We start from the raw sequence: 27,367 nt of genomic DNA on the forward strand, positions 1-27,367 counted from the left end.
ATGCCAGCGGCACCTGTAGATGCCAGTACACCCATTTCTAATGGCAAGTTGCATTTTATTCAGCTGCTCTTGTCGTTAATACCTTCTCTGTTCTTGAGGCGCAACAGGTGTCTCTGATGCCTGGCTCTTTATGGCAGAGGTAGTTTGTTTTCAAATTGACTTCCAAATGGGAGAGAGAAATCCAGAGGTCATTCATTCAATATAGCGATGAATTAAAGTTCAAAGAAAGTTGGTTCATTTGATGTACTCTTACTGGAACTTCATTTTGTAAACAGAACGACCCCCCACTCAAGAATATCACAGCTTCCCTCCCATACTAAAAATGATAGTACTCACCCTTGTAGGAGCAGCAATGTGAAGAAGGTCAAGGGCAGTAAGAAGGGTTCAAAGCTTTGATATAACAAGCCTTACACTTTTTTTGACAGAGCTCCTAATAAGCGTCTTTAGCAAGGTCTGGAGATGGGAGAAAAACTCAAACTAGATTTTAATTCTAGGATGTATAATGTCAAGCTTGACTGTTCCTCTGAACAGTCAATTGAATTTAATTTTTTTAATTTAAATTAATTAGTTTAGTTTTTTTAATTTAAATTCAATTGAATTTAAAGTTTTGAATTTAAATTCCAATTGAATTTATTGAAAAAAATTCCAATTGAATTTAAAGTTTTTGTTGTTGTTTTTCACGAAACACTAAGTTTATGTGAAAGGTTTTGCTGCAATATCTTTTTGCCAAGGATATTAAGCTTAAGTTATCCACAAGAAAATGGTGGGGAGAGGGAAGCTTTAGTTTTGAAAGCTTTTTTTTTTTTTTTTTTTTTTTTTTTTTTCTCTCCAGGTTTTTCTTGAGCACAGCAGCGTTTCAGTGTCTGCCTGCCATTAGTTGCCCCACTACCAAGTCAGGAGGGTCAATTAAACTTGCGTGAGGCAGAATTTCTTTATCTGAATCTACGTGGTTCACATAAATATATTCTTGTTTCCTTCTTTCCCTAGGATTATTCTTCTCCCAGTATTGAATGTTTCAACGGACACCGTTTAAGATCAATGAGCAAAAGCATCCTGCGGTGTTCAGTCTCCAGCTTTGAAGAAAGTATGGCGATACTGAGGGGAAATGTCAAGAGGAGATGCTTTTCAAGGTACTGTATTTCTATATGTTCAATCTCTGTTCGATTTGTAGATTGAAAAGCAAGAGAGAAAGCATGTGCAGTGAGTTGTGGCCTGATAAACCTCCGGCTAAAATCAGCAGAGGCCTATGAGCATGCTGATGGTGTACCAGTACCTTAAAACTAGAGTCCCTCTTCTCAGTGAAAGTCTCCCGCTTTTCTAAAAAAAACTGTTTTTTTTTTCCCAACCCCTTTGAGGTGTTCTTGTGGTTTAACCCGGCCGGCAGCTAAACACCACACAGCCCTTCTGCAACCCTCCCACCTCCCTCTCTGGAATGGGGGAGAGAAATGGGAAAGTGAAGCCCACGAGTTGAGATAAAGACAGTTTATTAAGACAGGAAAATAATAATGATGATGATGATGATAGTACTGCTACTAGTAATGTGTACAAAACAAGTGATGTACAATGCAGTTGCTCACTACCCGCTGACCAGTGCCCAGCGTAACCCCTAGCAGCCCGGCTGCCCCGCCCTATCCATGGTGCAGCGTGTTGCCATAAGGCATAGAATTCTTTGGCCAGTTGGGGTCAGCCATCCTGAGTCTGTCCCCTCGCAGCTGTTGCTGTGCGCCGATTCTGATCGCCAGTAGGACAGTGAGACACCGAAAGGTCCTTGGCTTGTTGTAAGTACTGCTCTGCAGCAATTGAAACATCGGGGTGGTATCAGCACTCTTCTAAACATCCTTTCACACATTCTAAGCCAAAACATAGCAACCTACCCACTACTAGGAGGAGAACTAACTCTGTCCTAATTGAAACCAGGACATGTATCTTTTCCACTTGGGTGCTTTTGCTCATAATTTTGAGAATTCAACATGAGCAAGCTAGGAAATGTGGGTACATACAGAACCGCGTGTATATGGCACGCAACAGACTTGGGATCTGGATCCTGCGTGAGGCCTACAGGCTTCTCTTTGTATACCATAGAGCACTGGCTTGTAAACATGGTGAAATTTCCCATCCTTGATGGGTCTAATACAACAAGTCTTTTCTCCCTTCTCTGCCCTGTCCTCTTTCTTAATGTAGGCAGTTGAGAAAGCCAAAATTGGAACGAAAAAAAGAATATAACACAGGTAAGTGGCTGTAAGTCCCCGGGATACCTATTTACGCTGGTTACTGAAGAGGATGGCACTTGGTCACTCCATCGCTTTCATTTGGCCCCAAAGCCTTCTGTAGTCATCTGAATTCACTCCTCAGTGACTTTTCTGTGAAGAGAGGTAGGTGCAAATAGGAGATTTTATGAATTCCTTGGGGAGGGAGCAGTGTAAATTGCAGCTTGGTAGGCACAAAGCAAACTGTTCTAATTGTGCAAAGTAAATCGATACTTGATAAGTTCAAACTTAGTTTTATAGCTGGCAACCACAAAAGTAAACCTTAGCTGTGATCCTACCAGCACAGTGGTGTAGCTCTTCCCTTCCCCTTGTCCTCTTGTCTCTTTTAATGACAGTGCAAGCAACAAACCTGTGCCAAAGGGTGCTGTATGGTAAACAATGGGCAGGCTTTTTTCTAAAAAGCACGAGTTTGAGTTATGTGGTGTTTGGGTGTTTCTCTTGAAACGATTCTTACCTCCTTGAGCTGTTAGATCATAATGCAGGAAATGGAAGTGCTGCATGCATAAACAGAGTAATCAAACATACACCTCTTAGGAAGAGGCTTGCAATGTCATAGTGTTTGTTTTGAGCACTGTTAGATACAGTTTTACATGAATGGAGTGAAAACACCTTAGAGAAAGGTGTTGATTGTTCTCACTTTTCCAAGACAGAAATAACTGGAGTAGATTTCCCTCCTGCATGGAACAAAAGTTGCACGTTTGTTTTTGTCTGGCTAGCTTTCAGTCTCTTTAAAAATTTCCCTACAGGTCCCAGTTTTAAGTAGACAGTTTAAACGTGCAGAGCGATAAAGAAGTGGAATGCAGTGGTTGTGACAACAACTTCTGATCTGAAATGTAAAGAAAACTCAATCCACTTCAGGGTGCCTTTTTTGTTTGTCTGTTTCCATTTTACAAGAGCAACGGTGAAATAAGGAGAATCCCATCTTCACTGTTTCAAAATCCTTTGTTTCTGCGTATCAGTCACCAGAACACTGAGGAGTAGAGCTGGTGCAAAAACTGTGAGACGAGTCCACGGAGAAAACAGGGACTTGGAGCTGCGCCGCAGCTGTAGAGTCGGACACAGTCGGTACTCGACTACTAACTCGTCCATTCTATTTGACAAACTTATGACAAAGTAAGTCATCTTTTCTTGCAGACCTCTTAGAATGATCTTTCTTAGCAAGCCTTTGCACTATGGCATGATGTTGGCCTCGACTTGCTCTTTATTTTGACAGCAAAGAGTTATGGCTGCTCCTGGCATTTCCTTCATGTTTACAGGGAGACACCGTTACCTGGCTAGATAAACAGATTTTCTTGAAGGTGCTATTTCAGCATATAAGAATTGATTTAAAAAACAACAACAACAACAACAACAAAAGTGCTTCATGGCTTACTAGTTTTGTAATCTCACATTTCTCCAGGAATACTTGATTTGCTGCATTTCACCATTACACTCGTCAGCGCCACTGATTCTGGTTTATCACTATTTGCATTGCAAATATCCTTGTCCAAAGCTTAAACTGATGTATGCACTGCTTGAAAACAAAACCTGAAGTTGCAGAGCAGAAGACTCAAGTCATTATGTTAGCAGCTGTGTAACCATACTGCTTTCCAAGCATAAGATGTCCAGCTTATTTTGTTTCTATGAAGAGTTTAAATGGCTCCCGTTAAGCAAAGATGTCCCCACACTGATACTTACTATTAAGCAAGGATTCCACCTCCTTTGGCTGAGGTCTGCTCCCTTACTCATATTCGAACATTCATCCAAGTAGCCTGCAATTCCACCCTCTCGGGGGAAAGTCCATAGAATAGAAAAGGTTCCTCCAGTCTCTTCCTCAGCCTTTTTTTTTGAAGCATGCAATAAAGCAAAACATTCACAGGCTGCCCTTCCATGCAAAACAAGGCAAATTAGTAAGACAGGAGCCACAAAACTGATTGTCCTTTAAAGTTAAAATGAGATTTGAAATAGATCGAGTTAGCAAGTGTTGTAAGTCTGTAGCTAAGTCTGGTTTTGCCAATGCAGCACAATTCCCTATCACGTAGCCAGAGCTGCTTCTGTAGCTCCAAGAAGCAAAACTGCTTTGAAAAAATACTGTGTCATCAAAGCATTCGTTGGCTCAGTAGGCACGGCTCAGGTTCAACAAGTTTGTGAAAAAATGAGTACTAACAGAAGCAGCAGGGTCCAAAGAAACACTTAAGGGGCTTTACCTTGAGTGTTATGCACACTGTCAATAGAAAAGCACTGTAACAGAATCTGCCACGGCAGTCTGCATGTTACTGAAAGACCATCGGAGTAGGACTGCAGCAAGATCGTTCCGAAGTTACAAAAAAAACATATGGGGGTGGGAGTTTAGTTGCGTTAGATAACACAATCTTAGATAAAGATTTTGGTCTTAACGTAAAAGTAAGGATGTCTACTGATCTCTTCAACTCCAACAACTGAAGCCCAAGTCTGAAAAATCGCCTTTAAGAATGCAAAGAAAATATTTAACTCTTCTGTATGTTCATACTTTGCTATCAAGCAAAGGAATGAATGCTGATGCCTTAACTATGTAGGGCTGTAGCTTACAGAGAGACTACACCTTCCTGTTTTTTTCCCTTTAAAAACGTTAAATGCACGTGAAATTATTTCGGAGTGTTTTCACATGCAAAGCCTAATGCAGTGCATGCAAGCCCTGTCATCTTCTTCCTCTAGTAGTGTCGCATTAAGGGGTGTAGCCGATTGACCGTCACGGGTCCCGTCAGATTCAGGGTGCTGAACTATCACGGTCACGGACTCACCAACAATGCAGTACGGCCTCGCTCTAGTCGCGTTCAAGGAGAACTCTCACAGCTAGGAAGAATGCAATTAAGTGCAATTTCTTACGGCGACAGGTACACAGGTTCTTTGGATTGTCAGTGATAAATTCACTGTCTGCAAAAGCAAGCTAGCATGCATGAAATGCACAGGCACACAGCCTAGGTATTAAGACATTAAAAAGCATCAAAACTCTACAGATTTCTAAGATTCCACAGAGACGCCTGGTATAAGCAAGCGTTCAGATCTTACCCCACGGCGTCCCAATGGAGTGGGGGTGGGGGAGTGAGAGGCTCAGCCTGTCGAGTGATGTCAGAAGGAATCCTTCCTGATAGTATCTTCCCTAACATCCCCTTTCTCTTAAAGCAATTGATATTATTTTCTATCTTTAAGGTGGAGCTTGAGTGACTCTAGTCATGCATATCTTGGTTGTGCTTGGTAGAAATGATCTCACTTGCGTTTAAAGGTACAGGCTCTGAGAAATTCCAAGGGCGTGCTCAGTGAGGGGTGGTTGCACCTTGGAGGCGGGTAGCTTTTGGGATGGAGGTGTGCTTATGATGCCTAGTCGCTTAAGGCGATTACTCCACAAGTAGTAACTTAGTGTTGATTTAACTACAGCATATCTAAAACATAAGAAGGATGTTAGTATGGAAGAAGCCGATGAAACCAGTCCTTAAATCTTACTACTTATTGTGCGTGAGCAGACTGGCGTGAGTTTTAGCTATACTGGCAAATATCAAACCACACCTGTGTCGTCCCAGAGCTGGGAAAAAAAAAAAAAAAACAAAAACAAGGAAATGTTGAAGCAAATAGGGAGGCCTGTAGCTTGTGCAGTCTTTTAGCTGAGAAAATAAAGGAGAGAGACAGGTAGCCTTGAGCTAGCAGAAGCAAGGAAGAGAAGGGCTAAAAGGGAAAAAACAGGAAGGAGAACACGAGCTCCAGACTGACCTATAGTAACCTTTTTCTCATTAAGGGTCATTAGCACATTAAAAATCACACCTGTCAAAATGCTAATCTATGCTAATGTGGGATTCGTTGTGTGTCCCCCCTCTCCTGTTCCCCCTCCCCCCCGGTATTCCTCTGTAATGCACAAGCTCAGTGGAGATAAGTTAGATGAGCTGTAATAACCAATCCAAAGGAGCCAAAGAGAGAGTTTTCACAAGTTTCCTGTGTATAAATGACGGCGATTTGAGTCAGAGGTGTGCTTGCTTTGCGAAAGATGGCCAAGTACCTGACTCTGCAGAGTTCTATAAGTAATTATATAATTAAAAGACCTTCATGTGCATTCCGACTCTGGGTGCTTATTGGCGTGGTGCACTCTGCATGAACCTGCGGACAACATCTGTACTCAGTGTCATGCCTACAGACAACCCTTTACTGTTGGGACCTGCATATTTTTCTGTGCATTCAACACAACCCCTTTGGCACAACTAGTTAACCACGTAGCTGCCAGTCCACCACTCAGTTGCACTTGTGAAGAGGAAAAGCTATTTCCATCTACTGTAGGAGCACATCCTCTAAATGCAAGCTTCACTCACCTGGTCATTTACTGCAGGACAAGATTTGAAAACTGTTGTTGAGTTCTGGGTTTCCTGCTTACAGGAAAAATTAAGTGCTAGATCACCCTCTACTCCGCTTTGTCTGCTGCATTTAATGGAGATTAAACTGATTTCGTTTGCTCCTCCGTTTATGGACAATGAGCTGAAGGAACAGGTACAGCACATTAGCCTGGAATGCCTTCCCTCCCAACCAAAGTAAACTGGAGCTGTAACTAACACAAGCAAAAGCAAGGCTTCTGTGTTTTCAGCTGAATAAAGTTCCAACAAAATCATCCTCTGGGATTTGAAGCTTACTTCACATGACATGCCAACGACTCTTTTCCCTCTATTGTAAAGCGGATCCCTGCTGTTAGTTGCTCTAGAAGCAAAGGAATCGTCGGTTTGGTTACCAAATAGCCGCTTCTGCAAATGAGAAGTGTTGTGTTCTCTCTTCCCTTTGAATGACTCCACACTTCTCATCAGCTACTGGATTGCTGACCTAGAATCAGAGAACATCCCAAGGTGGAAAGGACTCCCAATAATCACCAAGTCCAACTCGTGGCTCCACACAGGACCACCCCAAAGTGAGACCCGATGTCTGAGAGCATTGTTCAACACTTGTTGACCTCCGTCAGGCTCGGTGCCATGAGCAGTGCCCTGGGCAGCTGTCTCAGTAGCCAGCCACCCCCTCAGCGCAGCACCTGAGGCGCACGGGGCTCGGCGGGGCAGCCCGGGAGGGGAGGACGGCAGGGCGAAGTGGCAGCTCCCTCAGAGCCGTCTCCCCGCCGCCTCGGCCGCATGTCGTGGCTTTTTCGTGTCGGGGCTTTTTCATGTCGTGCCCTCAGGCTCTCACCGTGGGTGAGATGCTGCTCCCCAGCGCGGACCCCTTGCGCGCGGGGCCTGTCCGCGGTGGCGGCGGGAGGGAAACCCCAACCCCAAAGCCCTCCCGGCAGGGAGAGCTCGGGGTGAGGGCCGATCCGGCACCGACAGTAAACACACACCGGAGGAAACGCTCTGGTTTTAGCCATGAGCAGCGCGGCCAGGTTCAAAAGGCGTCACGCTGGAGCTCCGAGTTCGGCGGCGTTCCGAGGCCGTTGTGGCGGTTGTGGAGACGGCCCCGGCTGAGGTGGCTGCTGCTGTCGCTGCTGTCCCCTCTGTCCCTGCTGTTGCCGCTGTTGCCGCTGTTCCCGGACCTTGGAGACCCCCAGCGGCTCCCTGTGCCAGGCCCTGTGGCCCCGGGGAGCTGCCCGCCGCCTCGTCGGCCAGCCCGGCAGCAATCCTGCCAGCACAGAATAGCCCACTGCATTTCAGGGTAAAGTGACGATTAATTTCTATTTCCTGGCCTGGGTGCTGCTTTCTTCTTTAAGGAAGCTTCAAGGTTAAAGGTTCAACTCAGTTATGTCAGGGTTCAACTCCGTTTCGTGAAGGGGCTCTTGTACGAAAGCTTAAGCTGGGATTGACTCTCTGCTAAGCGGAGGCCAAACGTGGACCTACTGAGAAACAGGTCCTAAGTGATAACATTTTCTAAAGAGACTGCTAAACACATCTGAAGAGTGCTGCTGCAGAACTCTGAATGGGGGGATAGCAACTGTCTTAACTGATCTGGAATCTTGAATTTACTTTTCAATGGACAAGAGGTGTGTCTCTCAAGGCAAACAAAGAGAGGAGTAACACCCTCTCTTGTCACTCATGTCAACATAAATTTATGCTCAGAGCGTAGGTGTAGGAACAGCATCGGTATGCATATGGAACATCGGGAGAGGAAGCTCTATCGGTATTTACAGTTTTTCTACTACCTTGTCAGAGAGACGTCATCTCCAAATGAGAAATGGATGTATTTTGAAACAGTGGTGGTGGATCGGATTTCTTCTTTGTAGTGTTAATATTTGCTCTTGAATCGTACTTAATACCTGGTAACACCTCAATCAGTTGTCAAAAATAAACTTAAAAATGTGTAAGGCTTATCTCATTGGTCAGTATAAAGATCAAGGTCTTCCCTTCCCTTCCCTTCCCTTCCCTTCCCTTCCCTTCCCTTCCCTTCCCTTCCCTTCCCTTCCCTTCCCTTCCCTTCCCTTCCCTTCCCTTCCCTTCCCTTCCCTTCCCTTCCCTTCCCTTCCCTTCCCTTCCCTTCCCTTCCCTTCCCTTTTTTTCTCCTTTCCTTTCCTTTCCTTTCCTTTCCTTTCCTTTCCTTTCCTTTCCTTTCCTTTCCTTTCCTTTCCTTTCCTTTCCTTTCCTTTCCTTTCCTTTCCTTTCCTTTCCTTTCCTTTCCTTTCCTTTCCTTTCCTTTCCTTTCCTTTCCTTTCCTTTCCTTTCCTTTCCTTTCCTTTCCTTTCCTTTCCTTTCCCCCCAGTATTGTTTTTCTGTTCTCCTTCTCACTGCAGTCTTGATTTTGTTTCTCGTCCCTTAAGTATGTTTCCAATGTGTTGCTGAAACATTTTCCCTTTCAATCCTACAAAAGGAGCTGTCACTGGTGAAGATCAGAGCTTATCCCTGAGCCCAGGCGCTGTCACCTTAGTCTTCCAATCGGACAAGGACGACTTCATTTCTCATGTAAATGCATTTGTCAGGTTTGCGTATTGTTTTTTCAGGAATGGAAAGTGTGTATAGAATGGATTTAAAATCAATTTTAAATGTAAAACGTCAAGGCAAAAAAAGTTCTAATTACAACCTCTGCACACAATTTGCCAGCTGTGGGACTAGGAGTTTTCTTATTTACTGTGTTTTGTTTAACGTGTCTGAAGTTTAATGGATAGCAATCAAGGCGTGCTAGAAATCTGAAAGCACTTTATGCTTTGTTCTCTCCGTCGTTTTGGTATAACAAACTAGCTTATGTTTTAAACGCTCCATGAGGTTAGTGGTTTCCCTAAAGGTAACAAGTCCCTGTGTGCTACAGTAAGACAGTAACAAAACATGAAGTATAGAAGTTCATCCTGTCATTATTCAGCTTCTGCCTATGGACACACAGCTATGCTTATTTAAAGCGGTATCACCTTGAAACCTAATCAGCATTTTAAAAAGGACTTTGTAGCAGTTATTGGCTTTTGTCCTGGAGGGCTGAGGTTTGTTTTGTTTTGTTTTACATTCAGCATTTCCGTTTCTAGCTTACATTCCCCTGTTGTTTTGCATGAGGAAAACGTGCAGCTTTACAAAGTAGAACGGAAAGAGCTGCTTTTTAGTCTAACTTTTCAGTTTGTTGTAGGAGGTTTAAATGTGGTAGGAGTAAAACAGCAGAAGTACTGCTGCCAAAGTTATATTGAAACTCGTCTTTCTTGGAGAAGCAGAAGAAGCCCAGGGAGAAATAAATTTGCAAACATGCTCTTCATGCTCTCCTTTCCCAAGATTTCTCTGAGATATAGCCCATCCTCTGTGGGTTTTGAGGTATATGGTTCCCAGGAGTGAAAAGGAGGGCCAAACATCTCTCCTCTTGGATCTCAACATGCTAGGGCTTTAGTGTACTGCCACTTACGGCTCCGCTTTTTCACCTGGAAAAAGCGACCACATGATGTAGACTGAGGAGCCCTCAGAAATTAACTTGCTATCACCAAGTGACGCCCATGAAAGGTGTATTTAAAAGCTAGGCTCATTATAGAATCACAACAAACCCCTCATGACTGGTGCAGTAGACAGTGAGGTAGAGGGCGAGCCCTGGAAAGACAGAAGAAAAGTAGCAGTGAGTTCTGGGTACCTTTGTGCAGACGAAACAGAAAAACGCAGGCAGTGAAGTAATAGTGTTCCGTTGCTCATGTCAGCAATAGATAATTGCAACAATTATCTATTAGATCATAGGTACTAATTAACAGATAATTGCGCAACTCCGGAAATCAATAAATAACTGATTCCCCTCAGAGAATGTCTTCTACATTTTTATATTAAAAAGACTCCAGAGTTGTAATGGATTAAAATCCTACGGAAGGGAAAGAAATGGCATCAGCCACTAGTTCTGCAGAAGCGAAAAGTAATACTGATAGAGTTTAGATGGAAATTTTCACTTTGTGTGTTTAGTTTGGGGATTCTTTTTAAATCATTCATACCAGCGATTTAGTTCTTAAGGCTGTTTCTTTGAGATTAAGTGACAGGACTTCTGCTACTCTTTTCTTCTTGGAATGCTTCTTGATATTCTTACGTCAACCAGAACTTCTGTCTCTGTCGCAGATGTGAACAATGACCGTAGCTAAGAAGCCCAAATCTTCAAAGCCTAAAAAGCCCTCTTCAAGGCGGTCTGGCAAATCCAAGAAACCAAGTCCTAAAATACTGATGTCACGCACCGCCAACTGGGGCCGGATAGTGCCTGCAGAAGATTCAAGCCAAGTCTCTGTGGCCCAAGGACGTGGAGGTGGTATTTACTGTAGATCATCTGAAAAATCTAAGGCTTTTGCCCCAAGAGATCTAAGTAAGTGTGCGTTTTATCCTGCCTCCATTTTCTTCAAAGCAAAAGTAGAAAATGCAGTTCTTACTTGTTGCACTGATAGAGAAGGGGACTACTGTGAACAAAGACTTGAAAAGCGAATCCCCTAAGGCAACTGAAGTGACTGATGTTACAGAAATTAATTTTGATATATTTACAGTCAACAGAGAAATATGGGGAGTTTTTTGTAATGCACAGATTCCTCCATGTCTTTTCTGTTTTGCAAAGAAAAGTGTTTGATGGTTGCTATTCACAGCTTCCATTCTTCACAGGTTTTTTGAATGATAACATTGCTCAGGAAAAAATCTGGTATCTGTAGGGGTACCGTCATTCCTAGTTCCTAGTTTTTACGTGTTTACCGTATAATTTCAAGTCTAAGTTTGTGGTTTAAGTTATAATAAGGAAAAAAACAGTAGTTGAGTTAATCAGGTTAAAGATTATAGATGGAGAGGAACTTGGCATTAGGTGCTACAAACAGAATGGCAGTTAGCCTTGCCTTAGAAAAATTAAAATGGTTGACTAAAGTTGTTTGTTTTTTTTTCCCCAAAACATTGTGTTGACCAGCCAATTTGAATTTGGTGGTATTAAAGCTGTCTGCAATAAGTTTTTCTGGTTTGGATTGTAGCTAGCTCCTCTAGGTGCTCCTGCAGAATAGTATTTTTTTAAATACCTTTCTTCGAAACAAACAAACAAGATCTCTTTTTAAATTTAACTTTCTTGCAGTCGTTAATGATGGAATTGCTCCACCACAGAGCATTCTTTTTCCACCTGAGAAGATTTGTATGGATTGGCGAGAAACACAAAGTGTTGGAGTTGGCCTGTACAATCTTGGCAACACATGTTTTCTTAATGCTACTCTACAGTGTTTGACCTACACACCCCCACTTGCCAATTACATGCTTTCTCTTGAGCACAGCCAGTCATGTGAGTACTTTCTAACAGTATTTTGAATCTGTTGGATAGCTCTGAAGGTGAAAGAACAGCAGTGATTCTGTGAGATAAGCTTATTTGCCTGATTTTACCTGTAGCAGCTGGCTTTGAGCACCGTATTAGCAGTGGGCTCCGAATAGCATATGGAGTGCAATTAATGCACCATGTTTTATTTATTTAGTTATTTGTTTGTTTGTTTGTTTGTTTGTTTATTAAAGGATCATTTATTGCTTCATGGGAATAATGAAGTGCATTGGACAGTAATGCATTTAGTAGTAATTTTGGAGAGTAATACATTTTGCAGCCTGTGGAGTTCACATTCCTGTCAGCCTTTACAACTGCGACTTTGCAGTAGTCTTTTAGATTTCTCATCACAAAATGCATTTGAATACAGGCTTAGTGGATATTTTTCTTCTGTAAAGTTGTGTGAAATGAAATGTTACAAGACTGTTGGGACATTGGCATCTTGGGAGAATAGAATGTAGCAAGGAGAGTGGATATTGTATCTGTAGTTTAAATTGTACTTAGATGTTTGTAGTTATGGATATTTCGCTGGACTGGGATGCTTTGTTCTTTCACTCTTCAGGTCGTGAACAAGAGTTTTGCATGATGTGCACGATGGAGACTCACATTAACCAGGCCCTGCGTTGCACTGTTGATGCCATCAAGCCTACGCATGTTATCAGTAATCTCAGTCGTAAGTGGCTTCAGATGTGTTTCTTTTCGATAGCTTGTAATCTTCAAATAATTATTTGATGTGTATAAGTGGTTTTAACACTCAAATGAAGAGAGATTTTAGAAATACAAGATTGATTTCATTTTTAAATGGGGTCAATACTATCATCTTATTTAGGAATAGGACAACATTTCCATTTTGGCAGTCAAGAAGACGCACACGAGTTCTTGCGCTATACTGTTGATGCTATGCAGGAAGCGTGCTTGAACGGAAGCACCGAGTAAGCATAAACAAGTTCACTTTCATACATTCTCTAGCACCTTCTAGTCCTTTATTTACTCTCAGAAATGATCTCTAGCACTTTTTAGTGCCTTATTTACTATCAGCAACGAAAGTCTACATCATCCTTGGTTTTCATCAAACTCTTTGAAGAGTTAACTCTGTGCCTTAAATCTTCTGAGGTCTGATTATAATTTATTTCCAGATTGGACAGATCTTCTCAAGCTACCATCATCATTCATCAAATATTTGGAGGATTTCTAAGATCGAGAGGTACTTGAAAAAATATTCCTGTCCTTAGAACTGATCTGTGTCTTTTGTCGGTAGTAAAGCAGTCTGTAGTTTGTCTAAAGTAGTATCTGTCAACAACTTGAATTTGGACAGTTAGTCTCCTTCACATAATGTTAAGCATTTATATTTTGCTTCCAGTGAAGTGCTTGAATTGCAAAGCAGTTTCGGATACGTATGAGGCATTTCTTGATATCACTTTGGATATAAAGGTAAGATGTTTTCTAAATATAATTCATGATGTTTAAGTACATGCATAACTTTCTAAATTAAACTTGTTTAACTTAAAAAACCAAACCACATATAATGTTAAAACATAAGAGCTTGGTGGTGCTAAGGAAGTGGATTGGACTTTGTCCTTCCGTGGAACCCATGTAAATAGTCTCCACATTTGCATTGGGTTTAAGGGGAAGGAATTCTCTTTCTGCAAAAATGATAATGCTGTCATACTTCTTTGTTGTTCTACCTCAATATACATCTAATTGTTAGACTGATGAATTTGTCCCCAGTATTGATGACAAAGCACACTATAGATGCTGTCTAGGCTACTGGAAAAGTATTTGTTCCAAAGTCAAATGCCTTCCAGGTGAGGTCAATGCTGAGCATGCTCTTTCTGCCTCCTTCTTCACAGTGCTCCTAGTAGATCGCTTGAGTATGTTAGTAAGATTCTCTTATAAACTACTAGTATGTCTCTGGAATTTTGAATTACGGTGACTTTACGCTCTTCTTTCTCGCTGCTCTAGGCGGTTTCGTCTGTTAGCAGAGCTCTGGAACTCTTTGTGAAACCTGAAGAGCTGGATGGAGAGAATTGCTATAAATGTAGCGAGTAAGATTTTGACGGATTAGGTCTTAATCCTAGATGTCAGTTTTCTATGTTGCATGACTCTGTTGGACTACCTCTAAACTTTGGATCTACTTACAAGTTTTGTGGAAGTTTATAAAAGACTTGGATTTTTGTTTCTTTGGAGGGGGGAAGTCTTGTTCATATGCATTCCCTATGGGTTTGCAATTCTCTGGCTTGTATTTTGCCATCAGAATTCAAAAAGAGCTACTTTTGTTCTTTCTATTTATTAGCTCTCGACAGTACTTTTCTTGATGTAAACTGCCCAGTTTCCGTTGTTCTCTGGGCTAGTGGCTAATTTTCACTGCTTATGCCGTAGGTCCTACCTTGGAGCGGGCAATGTGTCAAACTGAACTATTTTGTTTCAAAGGATGGCAGATGGTTTCAGTGTCTTTCCAGACAAGCTCAGTACATGAAGACTTCCTACTGTTAAATGTCTCCCTCCTGTAGAATGACCATGTGCTTCTGTTGTATTTTTGATGTTGATAGTCGACCTATGTCGGAGATTATTTGCAATTTCTAGTCCTGGGGACCAAGTCTCTCTCGTTCCGCTTTCAGTATTTGTATTTCCCTTGAAAGCTGAAAGAATGTTTCCAGGATTGGAGTTCAAATAGCCACTTTTGTAGACCAAGAAATGGTACCTTGCCATCCAACCTGGTAATACCCTTTCGTGAGAGATTCCTGTTCCCACTATGCTCTGAGTTGTTGGGAAAATTGACCTTCTTCTCTGTATTAACAAACCTGACACGCAGTGCATGGGTTTATGAAAAGAAAAAAGACCAACCTATTATGCAAGTAAATATCATTCAAATAGCATAGGCATGCGTGAGACATTAAAAGGAGTTTGTTTTGGGGGCGAAAAAAGAAGATGCCTTCAAACACTTATCTCTGCTTGTTTTTAAGGTGTAAAAAGATGGTTCCTGCGTCCAAGAGATTTACCATACACCGTTCTTCCCAGGTTCTCACAATATCACTGAAAAGATTTGCAGATTTCACAGGTGGAAAGATCAACAAGGTATATTTACCACTGTAATGCAACTATATCATTGTGTAATGGGACATCCCCCAAAGCTGAAAGTTGTTAATATTTTCAGACAATAATTGTAGACTAACGACTATGGCTTATTCTTTCTCTTAATATCAATAAAGTTCCCGCTTGACAAGAAGCATATGCTTTCCTCTGAGAAGGCTGATTCATCAGGAAACAGTTCTCTGCAACTTCTAGTCTTAACCATTGTTTATGGGAAGACTTATTTGTAGTGAATCAAGAAATATATTCTAGAAATATATTCTAGAAATAAATTCTAGTCTGTGTTTTTTGGAAGTGTTTTTCTCTGGCTAGTCCACGAAGTACTCTGGGATAATTTTTCTGTCTTCTTGGTGTCTCTTTAGGAGGTGAAATATCCGGAGTATTTGGACCTGAGAGCCTACATGTCGCAGTCAATGGGAGAACCACTGCTCTATGCCTTATATGCGGTGCTGGTACATCACGGTGTCAGCTGTCACTCAGGACACTATATATGCTATGTAAAGGTAGAAGTCAACAGCATTTCTAACAGGGTAAAGGTTGTGCTGGCAAACCAATTAAAGCATGACTAGCAGCTACTGTTTCTAGGGAAAAAGATTTCATTATATTTTTATTTGACGTGTGTGTATTTTGTTCCTATCCGTGATTTCATTTGGAAAACGTGCAATTCACCTAAAGAAATCGTTGTCTTTATTTGCAGGCTGGTAATGGACTTTGGTATCAGATGAATGATGCTAAAGTAGTGCGTACTGACATTAAAAGAGTTCTTGGTCAGCAAGCTTACATACTTTTTTATATCAGGTAATAACAAATCTTAAAATGTGTTCAGAAGAGATTTACTTTCCCGTTATTGATATTTTTCTGTTTTGCAAGTGTTTTTCTTGCTATCCGGGGAGAAGATTATTATTTGTCTAATTCAGTTCTGTCTAACCTGAAATTCTCTGTGTCGTTTATTATCTTTTGTTGCTTGGCCTTAAACTGCAGCACTTGTGTAAATTGCTATCTATGTGTTATCTGTAGCTGGCTAATTTAGAGAAGGAGAGAAATGAAGGTCATCTGTGGTGTAAGAATGAATTATTGCTGTGCAAGTGATAGTCTTAGTAGGAAGACTGTTCTCTACTTTTCAGTTTGTAGTCTTGGCGAAGCCTTCTGTAGAGAAGGCTTCCATATCGTATGAGCTGTTCCTCTAAAATTATAGGATGGGATTTAATCCAAGAGTAGGCTGAAAGAAAAACTAAACTACGATCACTGCTCTTTTCTGAAGGCGCTATGATTTGACACTTGGAGAACGTGCGTTTTACTTGCCAGCACCATCTTATCCCTGTTCATTCCCTCCTGGTCAGCAGGGGGCTAATAGTAAGCAGGCTGGATTTATGGGACCACGACTTCTTCCTCATATGATTAAGGTAATTCAGGGAAGCGGGAGGGCAGATAACGGCACCAAACTGCTAGTGGGTTTGGGGTTTGGTGTGGGGTTTTTTGTTTGGTTTTCGGCATCTTAGTTTTGTTTTCCTTCCCACGCTGCAGCTTTCTTCACAGCCCTCATGCTACAGCCAGAGTCATTCAAACAGTGGTTACTGCTAAATTGTGCAGCCATGCGACTCCATTACTTTATACCTCCAAGACAGCTTTCTAAAGCACAGAGAGCTACGCTCTTTGACAATTTAAGCAGAGTGTACTAATCCTCAAATCATTTAAAAGAGGACTTGTTTTTCCTATTCTCGTCACTTTAGCTAAGACAGGGAAAACTAATTGTCTTATTCCTGAGCACCAGAACAATTATTTCAGGCTTTTCAGGGTATGTTTAAAGGGAAAAATAAATATATTTGGGAATAGCAGCAGGTAATGTTAAGTTGCTTGGCTGGTTTTCAAAGATGATGTTAATTTGATACCAATCTGCAGTAAACCAAAAGCAGGAATTGAATACGCTTATTGGACTTGCATTTATCCTTAAAGGGCAGTGTGTTTTTCTTTTTAGGTGTTAAGACCATTTGTAGAAACACTCAGTAGGAGAGTTTTGTGCTTCAAAATGTTACATGCAGTGTTTGCGTTAATCCATCTTGCAATTTCTTCTTTTTAAATACAGAATTCAAGCCGTTTAAATGGAAATGGATCCATAAAAGAGGACGCAAAGACCACTGGTGTCACCCTAAAAAGGCCATCTTCAGCACCACCAATGGCCTGTGTTCAAAACCAGGCAATTACCAGGCCTTCAATGACTGATACGTCAAGAAAACAGAAGATCACCATCAGTATTCACAATAAATTGCCTGCTCGTCAGACTGTGTCACAGCCTGACTGTCTTAGCAGTGCTGTGGAGGATGAAGATCTCTACCAGGCTGTTCCTTCATCCACAATTACAAATTCGGTAATGCAAATGAAGCAAATGCAAACAAACAAAAAAGTTTCTGATGAAATTTTTGTGGAGCCAACAGTGAATGAAAATCCTAAACTCAGCTCTGATAACACAGTCCCTTATGGTGCAGAATCTTCAGGAAAATCTGAGGAGGAGTCAAAGGGCTTATCTCAAAGGAATTGCAATGCAATGTCCTCTAATGGAATTTTGGTTGGAAAGGTAGTCCGTACATTGCAGCATTCCAACTCTTCCTGTCAGAATGCTGACAAAGGAAGATCCCAGCATGAGCTGCCAAAAACAGATTCACTAAATGGTGCTATTAGGTTAGTTACTGAATCTAAAGAAAACGGACTGAAACTTGATGATTCCACTTGCCGAGTTGAACCTGTTAAACCTTCTGAGATATTCTTTTCTAAAACAAATGGATCGCTTGAAACATAGATTTGCTCCATCGAGAATTTCTCACCTACGATGTATCCGGAAGTGTTTATTGTGTTCCTAATTCAGGTGAAATACTGAGAAAACACAGCACAAATGTGATCATAAGACTTTGTCGTATTATCCCATTAGAATTTGCAGACCTGAGCTTACATTAGAACTTGTCAACTTAAGCTCAGCTGAGATAAAAATTCCTAATTTCATAAAGTAGATTTTGGGGGGTGAGTTGGGGTTATCTTTGAAGTGTAGATAATGCATACAACTCACAGCGGTCTTGCTTACTATTTAATGGAGACATTCTGACAAGACTAGTCCTCAGTACTACTACAAATAGTATTTTTTTGTCTGCTGACTTGTGCGTTTTAATTGCAGATGCCTGGAGCTATGCCTTCAGTCAATCGAGAAGTCATCACGGAGTCCCTCACAGCCAGCCAGCTGAACAGCTTGTCAGAGGAAATGAGGTAAAATGAGCACAGTCTTATTAAGACAAGACTTTATGGAAGTTCATTACAGTTTTATCTGTCTACTAATAGTACTTAATGGAAGGATTTAAATTAGTACAATTCCATACTGTGTGTCCAGTGTCACGAACAGAACTAATGATCGGCACTGAGCATATCACTCTGATGCAGGTTGGTGCCTCAAGGAGAACTTGTGTTCCTTTATAGAATGTTTTTCCGTTTTTCTCCACTGTCTGGAGAAACATTGGCTGTTCCCCACTCGCCCTTATGCCTTTTTTCTCAGAGCAGCAGGTGGAAGGAGACAGATGCGTTTGCTTTTTTAGTGCAATGGCTTCAGAAGCAAGAGGGGAAAAAACACTTTCTCTGGGAGCTGGAGAAGGTGTCCTAATCACAGGAGAGGTTTCTAAATGGCATATCTTTGCGAGCGGTCCTGTAGTCTGGAGGTTTTTGTTTGTTTGTTTGCCTTTGGAAGGTTTTACTCTTAATATTCACGTCCTTCAGCAGAAGTGAGAAATGGGTTTTTATTTTATGCAGTGTTGCGGAACCTCTGAAATCTCCTGGGAATGATGAATACCTTGCCCAGTACCAATGTGTATTCTAATCAGTACAAGATTTAATATACATACAATTAGCATCCAAAGGGTAGCTATGCCCTGATATGCTTCAAGTTCTTTTAAGCTTAACTTTCGGATCTCCAGAAGTAGACTCAACCTTCCAGGTTCCTGTTACGGGTCCCTTTAGTCGTGATGCATGTGTCCACCCCTTTTCCACCGTTCTTCTAGCCGTCTCTTTCGTAGTTCAGTAAAGTCCACCTGTATTCTCTCAAATGGTCGATATGCAATTCGTCTTCCTCCAGCAGGTGCTTGCCTAATCACCTTCTTATTCACCTTTTGACATGTTAAGCATCCTTGGACGGTTTGTTTGGCTATCTCATATATTCCTACAGACCCATAAAATTTTAGAAATTGATCACTCAATGCTTTTGTTCCCCAGTGGGTTTGTAGGTGTAGCTGTAAAAGTAGACACCTAGTTTGTTCCTTTGGCAGTATTTCTCTTCCATCAGGCAGAATCCATTTTCCTTCTTTCAGTTCTGCTCCTATGGTCTTTATAATTTTTATTTCTGCTTCTGTATACTTTTTCTCTTGTGTCCCTTTTCCGTTATCCGTTTCTTGTAGGGTGAGGACTACATCATGCTTCCTAAGAGCTGCTTCCCTAGCTTCTCTATCCACTAGGTTATTCCCTCTTATGTGGAAGGCAGTTCCCTTTTGATGTCCTCTGACATGTACCACAGCAATCTCCCTAGGTCCTCTCAGTGCCTGCAATATTTGAGTAACTAAAGTTTGGTGAATCAGCCCTTTTCCCTGTGTGCCTATGAGTCCCCTTTCTTCCCAAATTTTCCCAAATGGGTGGACTATTCCATAAGCATATTTAGAGTCTGTATAAATAGTGCCACTTTTTCCTTTCAATAGTTCTAGGGCTCGTAATAATGCATAAAGTTCACGTGCTTGAGCGGACCAGGCAGCGCTGAGTGGTCCTGACTCTATTAGGACCATATCCCCATTTACAATGGCATACCCTGATCTTCTTTTTCCATCTACTACTTTGGATGATCCATCAATAAATAATTTTTCCCCTGTTTCTAATTCTGTCTCCTCGAGATCGGGTCGGATTTTGGTTTGCAATTCAATCACTTCCACGCAGTTATGTTGTAGTTCTGTTAGGGGTTCCCCATATCGAAATTGTGCAGGGCTCTGTGCAGCAGTTATTTTTCATTCTAAATCAGGGGAGTCGATCAGGATGGCCTCATCCTTCAGCATCCTACTATCAGTTAACCATTTTTCAGCCTTCTGCTGGAGTACTCCCCTAACATTATGTGGAGTATATATCTTCAGAGGTGCCCTACAAGTGACTTTTCTAGCTTCCTCAATCAGTAAGGCAGTAGCCACAAATAGCCTGGAAGCACACTGGCCACCCCCTCCTCACAGGGTCTAATAGTCTGGAACAATATTCGCCATTTGCCGAGGCGATCGGCTCCGGGGCAGACGCGTTCTGCAGCGGAGCGGGGGATCGGGCCAGGCAGGGCTAATTTTGTCCGGCATCGAGCCTACTTGAGGGAGCCGCCAGGACCCGGCAGCCCTCGTGAGGGAGGCTGACGAGGCGAAGGCGGAGCCAGCAGCGTCAGCGGTGGGCTATTTAAATCGGGACCCACCGCCATTTCACTGCCATTTGCCGAGGCGATCGGCTCCGGGGCAGACGCGTTCTGCAGCGGAGCGGGGGATCGGGCCAGGCAGGGCTAATTTTGTCCGGCATCGAGCCTACTTGAGGGAGCCGCCAGGACCCGGCAGCCCTCGTGAGGGAGGCTGACGAGGTGAAGGCGGAGCCAGCAGCGCCCCCTCCCCAGCCGTTCAAAAGCAGCCCCTAGGGAGCGCGAGCGACCAGGAGCGCGGCGAACAGGGCGGGCAAACAGGGCGTGGCGCGTCAGAAGGGAGTGGCGCGGCAGTTAGCGCGGCAGTTCGCGCAGGCAGGAAGCGCAGGAAGGGCAGAGCGCTCCCCCTACACACAAACAACACCTCGTTAACAACAGCCGTAACTAGGCGATAATGGTCGCCACCAGGCACGGCGCGCTCTCCAGAAAGTCGGTACACACGCAGACCGACTACCCGTTAAAAAATGTCGCAGTTCAGGTCACCGGGTGCATGGAGTGTCTGAGCCTGTTGCTGCCATCGGCGGGAGGCAGAGAAACTGCGTGCGTGAGGTGCGAGCAGGTGGATGACCTGGTCCGCATGGTGGCGGAGCTCAAGGAGGAGGTGGAGAGGTTGAGGGCCATCAGGGAGTGTGAGCGGGAGATAGACTTCTGGAGTAACTCCCTGCAGGGCCTCAAGGGGAGGTGCCGAGGTGAGACTCCCCAAATGGGGGCGGACCCCCTGCCCTGTCCCCGTCGGGCAGAGGGAGGGGATCTGGGAGCTGAGGAGGAATGGAAACAGGTCCCTGCTCGACATCGCAGGCGATGCTCTCCCCTTCCGGCCCCACCTTCCCAGGTGCCCTTACACAACAGGTTTGAGGCCCTAGAGATTGAGAGGCCGGTGTGTGAGGAAGAGGTAGCAAATGTTCCCAGGAGGATGCCTGGGGCGAGGAGGTCGACTCCGCGCCTCAGGACTGCCTCCACCAAAAAAGACAGGAGGGTTATTGTTGTTGGTGACTCGATTCTTAGGGGAACAGAGGGCCCTATTTGTCGGCCGGACCCTACCCGTAGGGAAGTCTGCTGTCTCCCTGGGGCCAGGGTCAGGGACGTTGCCAGGAAGCTTCCTAACCTGGTACGCCCCTCTGACTATTACCCCCTTTTGATAGTCCAGGCAGGCAGTGATAACATCGAAGAGAGAAGCCTCAAGGCTATCAAAAGGGACTTTAGGGGAATGGGTCGGTTAGTGGATGGAGCGGGAGTGCAGGTGGTGTTTTCGTCCATCCCTATGGTGGCAGGGAGGAGTTCAGAGAGGACACGGAAAGCCCACCTGTTAAACACGTGGCTCCGGGGCTGGTGCCAACGCAGAAATCTTGGGTTTTTTGATCATGGGGCACTTTACTCAGCACCTGGCCTGATGGCCGCAGACGGGTCCCTATCTTTTAGGGGAAAAAGGATCCTGGGCCAGGAACTGGCAGGGCTCATTGAGAGGGCTTTAAACTAGGTAGGAAGGGGGATGGGGCTGAGGCTAGGATTGTTGGGGCTGTGCCAGGGGGAACAATGGCAAGGCCGGAGGATAAGGCAATGGCCCAGCTGAAGTGCATCTACACCAATGCACGCAGCATGGGTAACAAACAGGAGGAGCTGGAAGCCATCGTGCGGCAGGCAGGCTACGACTTGGTTGCCATCACGGAGACGTGGTGGGACCACTCTCATGACTGGAGTGCTGCAATGCCTGGCTATAAGCTCTATAGAAGGGACAGGCAGCATAGAAGGGGTGGTGGTGTGGCTCTCTATATTAGAGAGTCTTTCGAGGTTGTAGAACTCGAGGTTGGGAATGACAAGGTCGAGTCCCTTTGGGTTAGGATCGGCAGGGACAACAAGGCTAGTGTCCTGGTCGGGGTCTGCTATAGACCGCCGAACCAGGATGAGGAGACGGATGAGGAATTCTACAGGCAGCTGACAGAGGTTGCAAAATCATCAGCTCTTGTACTCGTGGGGGACTTCAACTTCCCTGACATATCCTGGAAGCACAACACAGCCCTGAGAAAGCAGTCTAGGAGGTTTCTGGAGAGCGTGGAAGATAGCTTCCTGACGCAGCTGGTTAGTGAGCCTACCAGGGGAGGTGCCCCGCTAGACCTTCTCTTCACAAACAGAGAAGGACTGGTGGAGGACGTGATCGTCGGGAGCTGTCTCGGGCAGAGTGACCACGCAATGGTGGAGTTCACTATTCTTGGCGAGGCCAGGAAGGGGACCAGTAAAACCGCTGTATTGGACTTTCGGAGGGCTGACTTTGAACTGCTCAGGGCACTGGTTGGTGGAGTCCCTTGGGAGGCGGTTCTGAAGGGCAGAGGGGTCCAGGAAGGCTGGGCGCTCTTCAAGAGGGAAGTCTTAATGGCGCAGGAACGGTCTGTTCCCACGTGCCCAAAGACGAGCTGGCGGGGAAGAAGACCGGCCTGGCTCAACAGAGAATTGTGGCTTGATCTTAGGAGGAAAAAGAGGGTTTATAAGCTTTGGAAAAGTGGGCAGGCCACTAAGGAGGACTTTAAAGAAGTAGCGAGGCTGTGCAGGGACAAAATTAGGAAGGCCAAAGCTCATCTGGAGCTCAATCTGGCTACTGCCGTTAAAGATAACAAAAAACGTTTCTATAAATACATCAACACAAAAAGGAGGACTAAGGAGAATCTCCATCCTTTACTGGATGCGGGGGGAAACTTAGTTACAAGAGATGAGGAAAAGGCGGAGGTGCTCAATGCCTTCTTTGCCTCAGTCTTTAGCGGCAATACCGGATGTTCTCTGGATACTCAGTACCCTGAGCTGGTGGAAGGGGATGGGGAGCAGGATATGGCCCTCATTATCCATGAAGAACTGGTTGGTGACCTGCTACGGCACTTAGATGTGCACAAGTCGATGGGGCCGGATGGGATCCACCCAAGGGTACTGAGGGAACTGGCAGAGGAGCTGGCCAAGCCACTGTCCATCATTTATCAACAGTCCTGGCTATCGGGGGAGGTCCCAATCGACTGGCGGCTAGCAAACGTGACGCCCATCTACAAGAAGGGCCGGAGGGCAGACCCAGGAAACTACAGGCCTGTCAGTTTGACCTCAGTGCCAGGAAAGCTCATGGAGCAGATCCTCCTGAGAGTCATCATGCAGCACTTGAAGGGGAAGCAGGCGATCAGGCCCAGTCAGCATGGCTTTATGAAAGGCAGGTCATGCCTGACGAACCTGATCTCCTTCTATGACAGAGTGACGCGCTGGGTGGATGAGGGAAAGGCTGTGGATGTGGTCTACCTTGACTTCAGCAAGGCTTTTGACACCGTCTCCCACAGCATTCTCCTCAAGAAACTGGCTGCTCTTGGCTTGGACTGGCGCACGCTTCGTTGGGTTAGAAACTGGCTGGATAGCCGGGCCCAAAGAGTCGTGGTGAATGGAGCCAAGTCCAGTTGGAGGCCAGTCACTAGTGGCGTCCCCCAGGGCTCGGTGCTGGGGCCGGTCCTCTTTAATATCTTCATCGATGATCTGGACGAGGGCATCGAGTGCACCCTCAGTAAGTTCGCAGATGACACCAAGTTAGGTGCGTGTGTCGATCTGCTTGAGGGTAGGAAAGCTCTGCAGGAGGATCTGGATAGGCTGCACCGATGGGCTGAGGTCAACTGCATGAAGTTTAACAAGGCCAAGTGCCGGGTCCTCCACCTGGGGCACAATAACCCCAAGCAGAGCTACAGGCTGGGAGAGGAATGGTTGGAGAGCTGCCAGGCAGAGAAGGACCTGGGAGTGATGGTGGACAGTCGGCTGAATATGAGCCAGCAGTGTGCTCAGGTGGCCAAGAAGGCCAACGGCATCCTGGCTTGTATTAGGAACAGCGTGACCAGCAGGGCTAGGGAGGTGATCGTCCCCCTGTACTCAGCTCTGGTGAGGCCGCACCTCGAGTACTGTGTTCAGTTTTGGGCCCCTCGCTACAAGAAGGACATCGAGGTGCTTGAGCGGGTGCAGAGAAGGGCGACGAAGCTGGTGAGGGGCCTGGAGAACAAGTCCTACGAGGAGCGGCTGAGGGAGCTGGGCTTGTTCAGCCTGGAGAAGAGGAGGCTCAGGGGCGACCTTATCGCTCTTTTTAGGTACCTCAAGGGAGGCTGTAGCGAGGTGGGGGTTGGCCTGTTCTCCCACGTGCCTGGTGACAGGACGAGGGGGAATGGGTTTAAGTTGAGCCAGGGGAGTTTTAGGCTAGATGTTAGGAAGAACTTCTTCACTGAAAGGGTTGTGAGGCACTGGAACAGGCTGCCCAGGGAAGTGGTGGAGTCACCATCCCTGGAAGTCTTCAAAAGACGTTTAGATGTAGAGCTTAGGGATATGGTTTAGTGGAGGGCTGTTAGCGTTAGGTTGGAGGTTGGACTCGATGACCTTGAGGTCTCTTCCAACCTAGAAAATTCTGTGATTCTGTGATTCTGTGAATATCCCACAGGTTTCTTGATTCCTGCCTATTCTTGACTTAGCTGTAATTGCAACTAACATATGCAGTTTGGTTAGAAACATTTACAAATAAATAAAAGGGTCTTTGTAAATCTGGGAAGCTCAGCACTGGAGCTTCTATTAACGTTTTCTTGATCAACCTCAACTTTTCCTCATCTTCCTCGTTCCACTTAATTTTTTCTCCAGTCAATTTTTCATATAAAAACTTTGCCTTTTCACTAAACCCTTCAATCCAGGGTCTACAATATCCCAAGAGCCCGAGCAGTTGCCTCACTTCCTTCTTCGTTTTGGGTGATGATAGGGCTAAAATCCCAGATACCCTGTCAGCATCCGATTTTTTCTTTCCTTGGCTAAGCCCATGTCCTAAGTACCTTACTTCTTTTTCCACGAATTGTAATTTAGATTTTGAGACCTTCAACCCTTTTTCCCTAAGAAATTAAGTAATTCGATAGTGGTTCTCCGTGTCTCTTTTTCAGTCTCCCCAGCTATTAATAGGTCATCCACATATTGCAACAATTTCACTTCCCCCTTTACCTCAAAAAGTTGTAATAATTTTTCTGAGGTTTGGCCAAATAACTTTGGGGATTCAGTAAATCCCTGAGGAAGTACAGTCCATCTAAGCTGTTGTCGCCTTCCTGTTTCGGGGTCTTCCCATTCAAAGGCGAAGTAATTCCAAGACCCTTCACTTAATGGGCAGGCCCAGAAAGCATCCTTCAAATCTATTACACTATACCATTTATGCAGAGGTGTTAGGTGGTTTAATAAAGTATATGGGTTAGCCGCCACTGGAAATTTGGTTATGGTTCGCTGATTCACAGCCCTAAGATCCTGAACCAACCTGTATGATCCATCAGCCTTTTTTACTGGCAAAATGGGGGTATTATGTGGGGACATACATGGTTCCAGCATCCCCTTTTGGAGCAACCTGTCTATAACTGGTGTTATAAATGGCTAAATCCCCAAATAGGATTATAATCAATTTTTACAATTTATTAAAGGAATAGAAGTAAGCAAACAGTGCTGGGTGTGCCAGGAGTCTCCGCTCCACCTAGACGCACACCCGTTACATCAAGATGATGATTTTTTTTTGCTCCTAGACTAATACATATTCATTACTACTTCTAAAAAAAGCAGGGTTATTATAATTAGTTCCAGAATCTGAACCCCCCTACTGGAGCATGCGTATCAGTCTCTGGTGGTCCTTCTGGGGGTCTCTGGGGGTCTGCCATACTGAAGGCTCATAGTCTTCCTCTCAGGCTTTTTTTCTTGTCCTTCTTCTTTGTACTTCTTGGGTGCATGTCAAAAGCTTGCACAGCGTTCCCTGCAAGCTTTGTCTTTTAGCCGTCCTTCAGCTTTTCCCTTCTCCTTCATCTCCTGGTCAGATATCAGGGGCTCGCATAGTGTCCCATGCAAAAGTCATAATAGTTAGCAGTTGTTCTGAAACCCCCAGATATCAGAGACTTCAAGGAAAAAACTTACGAATACATTTTCCTTCAAGCTCTCTATTGACAAGAATTGTTCAAACATTCCTCACACTGGTTTGAGTCCTCTTTTCCCCTCCAATGGGATAGGATATTACCTAATCCTTATTGGCTGTTGTGGATCCACTATTTCTACTACCAAGGGTTCCATATCTAATTTTTCTGAATCTCCCTCTTGGTACCATACCTGTGGGTCTATTTCTCCCTCATCTTCTTGGGTTAGGGTATATAGCTGAATTTTAAATTCTCCCCCCTGGCTCTTGATTTCCAACCCTAATCTTATTATTAAGTCCCTTCCTAATAGATTGTGCTCAGCCTCAGGCACCAGCAATAGGTCATTGAGACATAGTTTCTTTTCTGATTCTATTTCTATATTTTCCAATATAGGAACCTTAAAGGGCTCACCTTTTGCTCCTACTACCATGGTATTCCCCTTTCCTTCCTTAACCCCTTTTGGTAATTTTCTCATAGGTGATTTCTCTGCTCCAGTATCTACCAAAAAATAACACCTCTTCCCTCTGGGGACCTATTAATAATTTTATCAAGGGCTCATTCGATGTTCGGGTCCCCAAAAGATATAGCCCCTGACACCCCTAGTCTTCCTTCAACATTTCTTCATCCTGTTTCTTTTTTCTACAGTTCCTATGAAGATGCCCCTTTTTGCCACAATAGTAACAGATAAGGATTCTATCTTGTCCATTCCATTTATCCATGGGTTCTCTTTCACCCTGTTTTTCTCCTGATCCTTTCCTGCTTTCCTGTCCACTTGGTTTTTGACTTTCCCTTATTGCTGCCACAAAAACTTGCTTTTGCCTTCTGTTTTTCCCCATCTCTCCTCACATAGACCTTTTGTGCTTCCCTCAATAATTCTTCTAATCCTTTTTCATGCCAATCGTCAAGTTTCTCCAATTTCTTTCGGATGTCTTCCCAGGATTTTGCTACCAACTGGGTTCTCA

At 44.2% G+C, this 27,367-nt stretch overlaps 1 protein-coding gene across 1 annotated transcript; it reads left to right on the forward strand.

Annotated features, from left to right (window-relative positions):
- Positions 1-1,021: 1,021 nt before the first annotated feature.
- LOC311429039 (ubiquitin carboxyl-terminal hydrolase 42-like) lies at positions 1,022-19,513 on the forward strand (the record flags this gene model as incomplete). The annotated part of the gene is made up of 19 exons (XM_084540187.1): positions 1,022-1,130; positions 2,182-2,228; positions 3,227-3,380; positions 9,039-9,130; positions 10,733-10,970; positions 11,709-11,909; positions 12,502-12,612; positions 12,769-12,871; positions 13,076-13,143; positions 13,300-13,370; positions 13,902-13,984; positions 14,903-15,014; positions 15,392-15,532; positions 15,727-15,827; positions 16,291-16,432; positions 17,113-17,394; positions 18,193-18,281; positions 18,816-18,873; positions 19,457-19,513. Exons 5-19 carry the CDS (start codon positions 10,742-10,744, stop codon positions 19,511-19,513), a joined length of 1,848 nt encoding a protein of 615 aa, XP_084396313.1. The 5' UTR covers positions 1,022-1,130; positions 2,182-2,228; positions 3,227-3,380; positions 9,039-9,130; positions 10,733-10,741.
- Between the last annotated feature and the right edge of the window lie 7,854 nt (positions 19,514-27,367).

This window comes from Aythya ferina (assembly GCF_964211825.1).
Source record: "Aythya ferina genome assembly, contig: HAP1_SCAFFOLD_257, whole genome shotgun sequence".
Taxonomy (NCBI): Eukaryota; Metazoa; Chordata; class Aves; order Anseriformes; family Anatidae; genus Aythya; species Aythya ferina.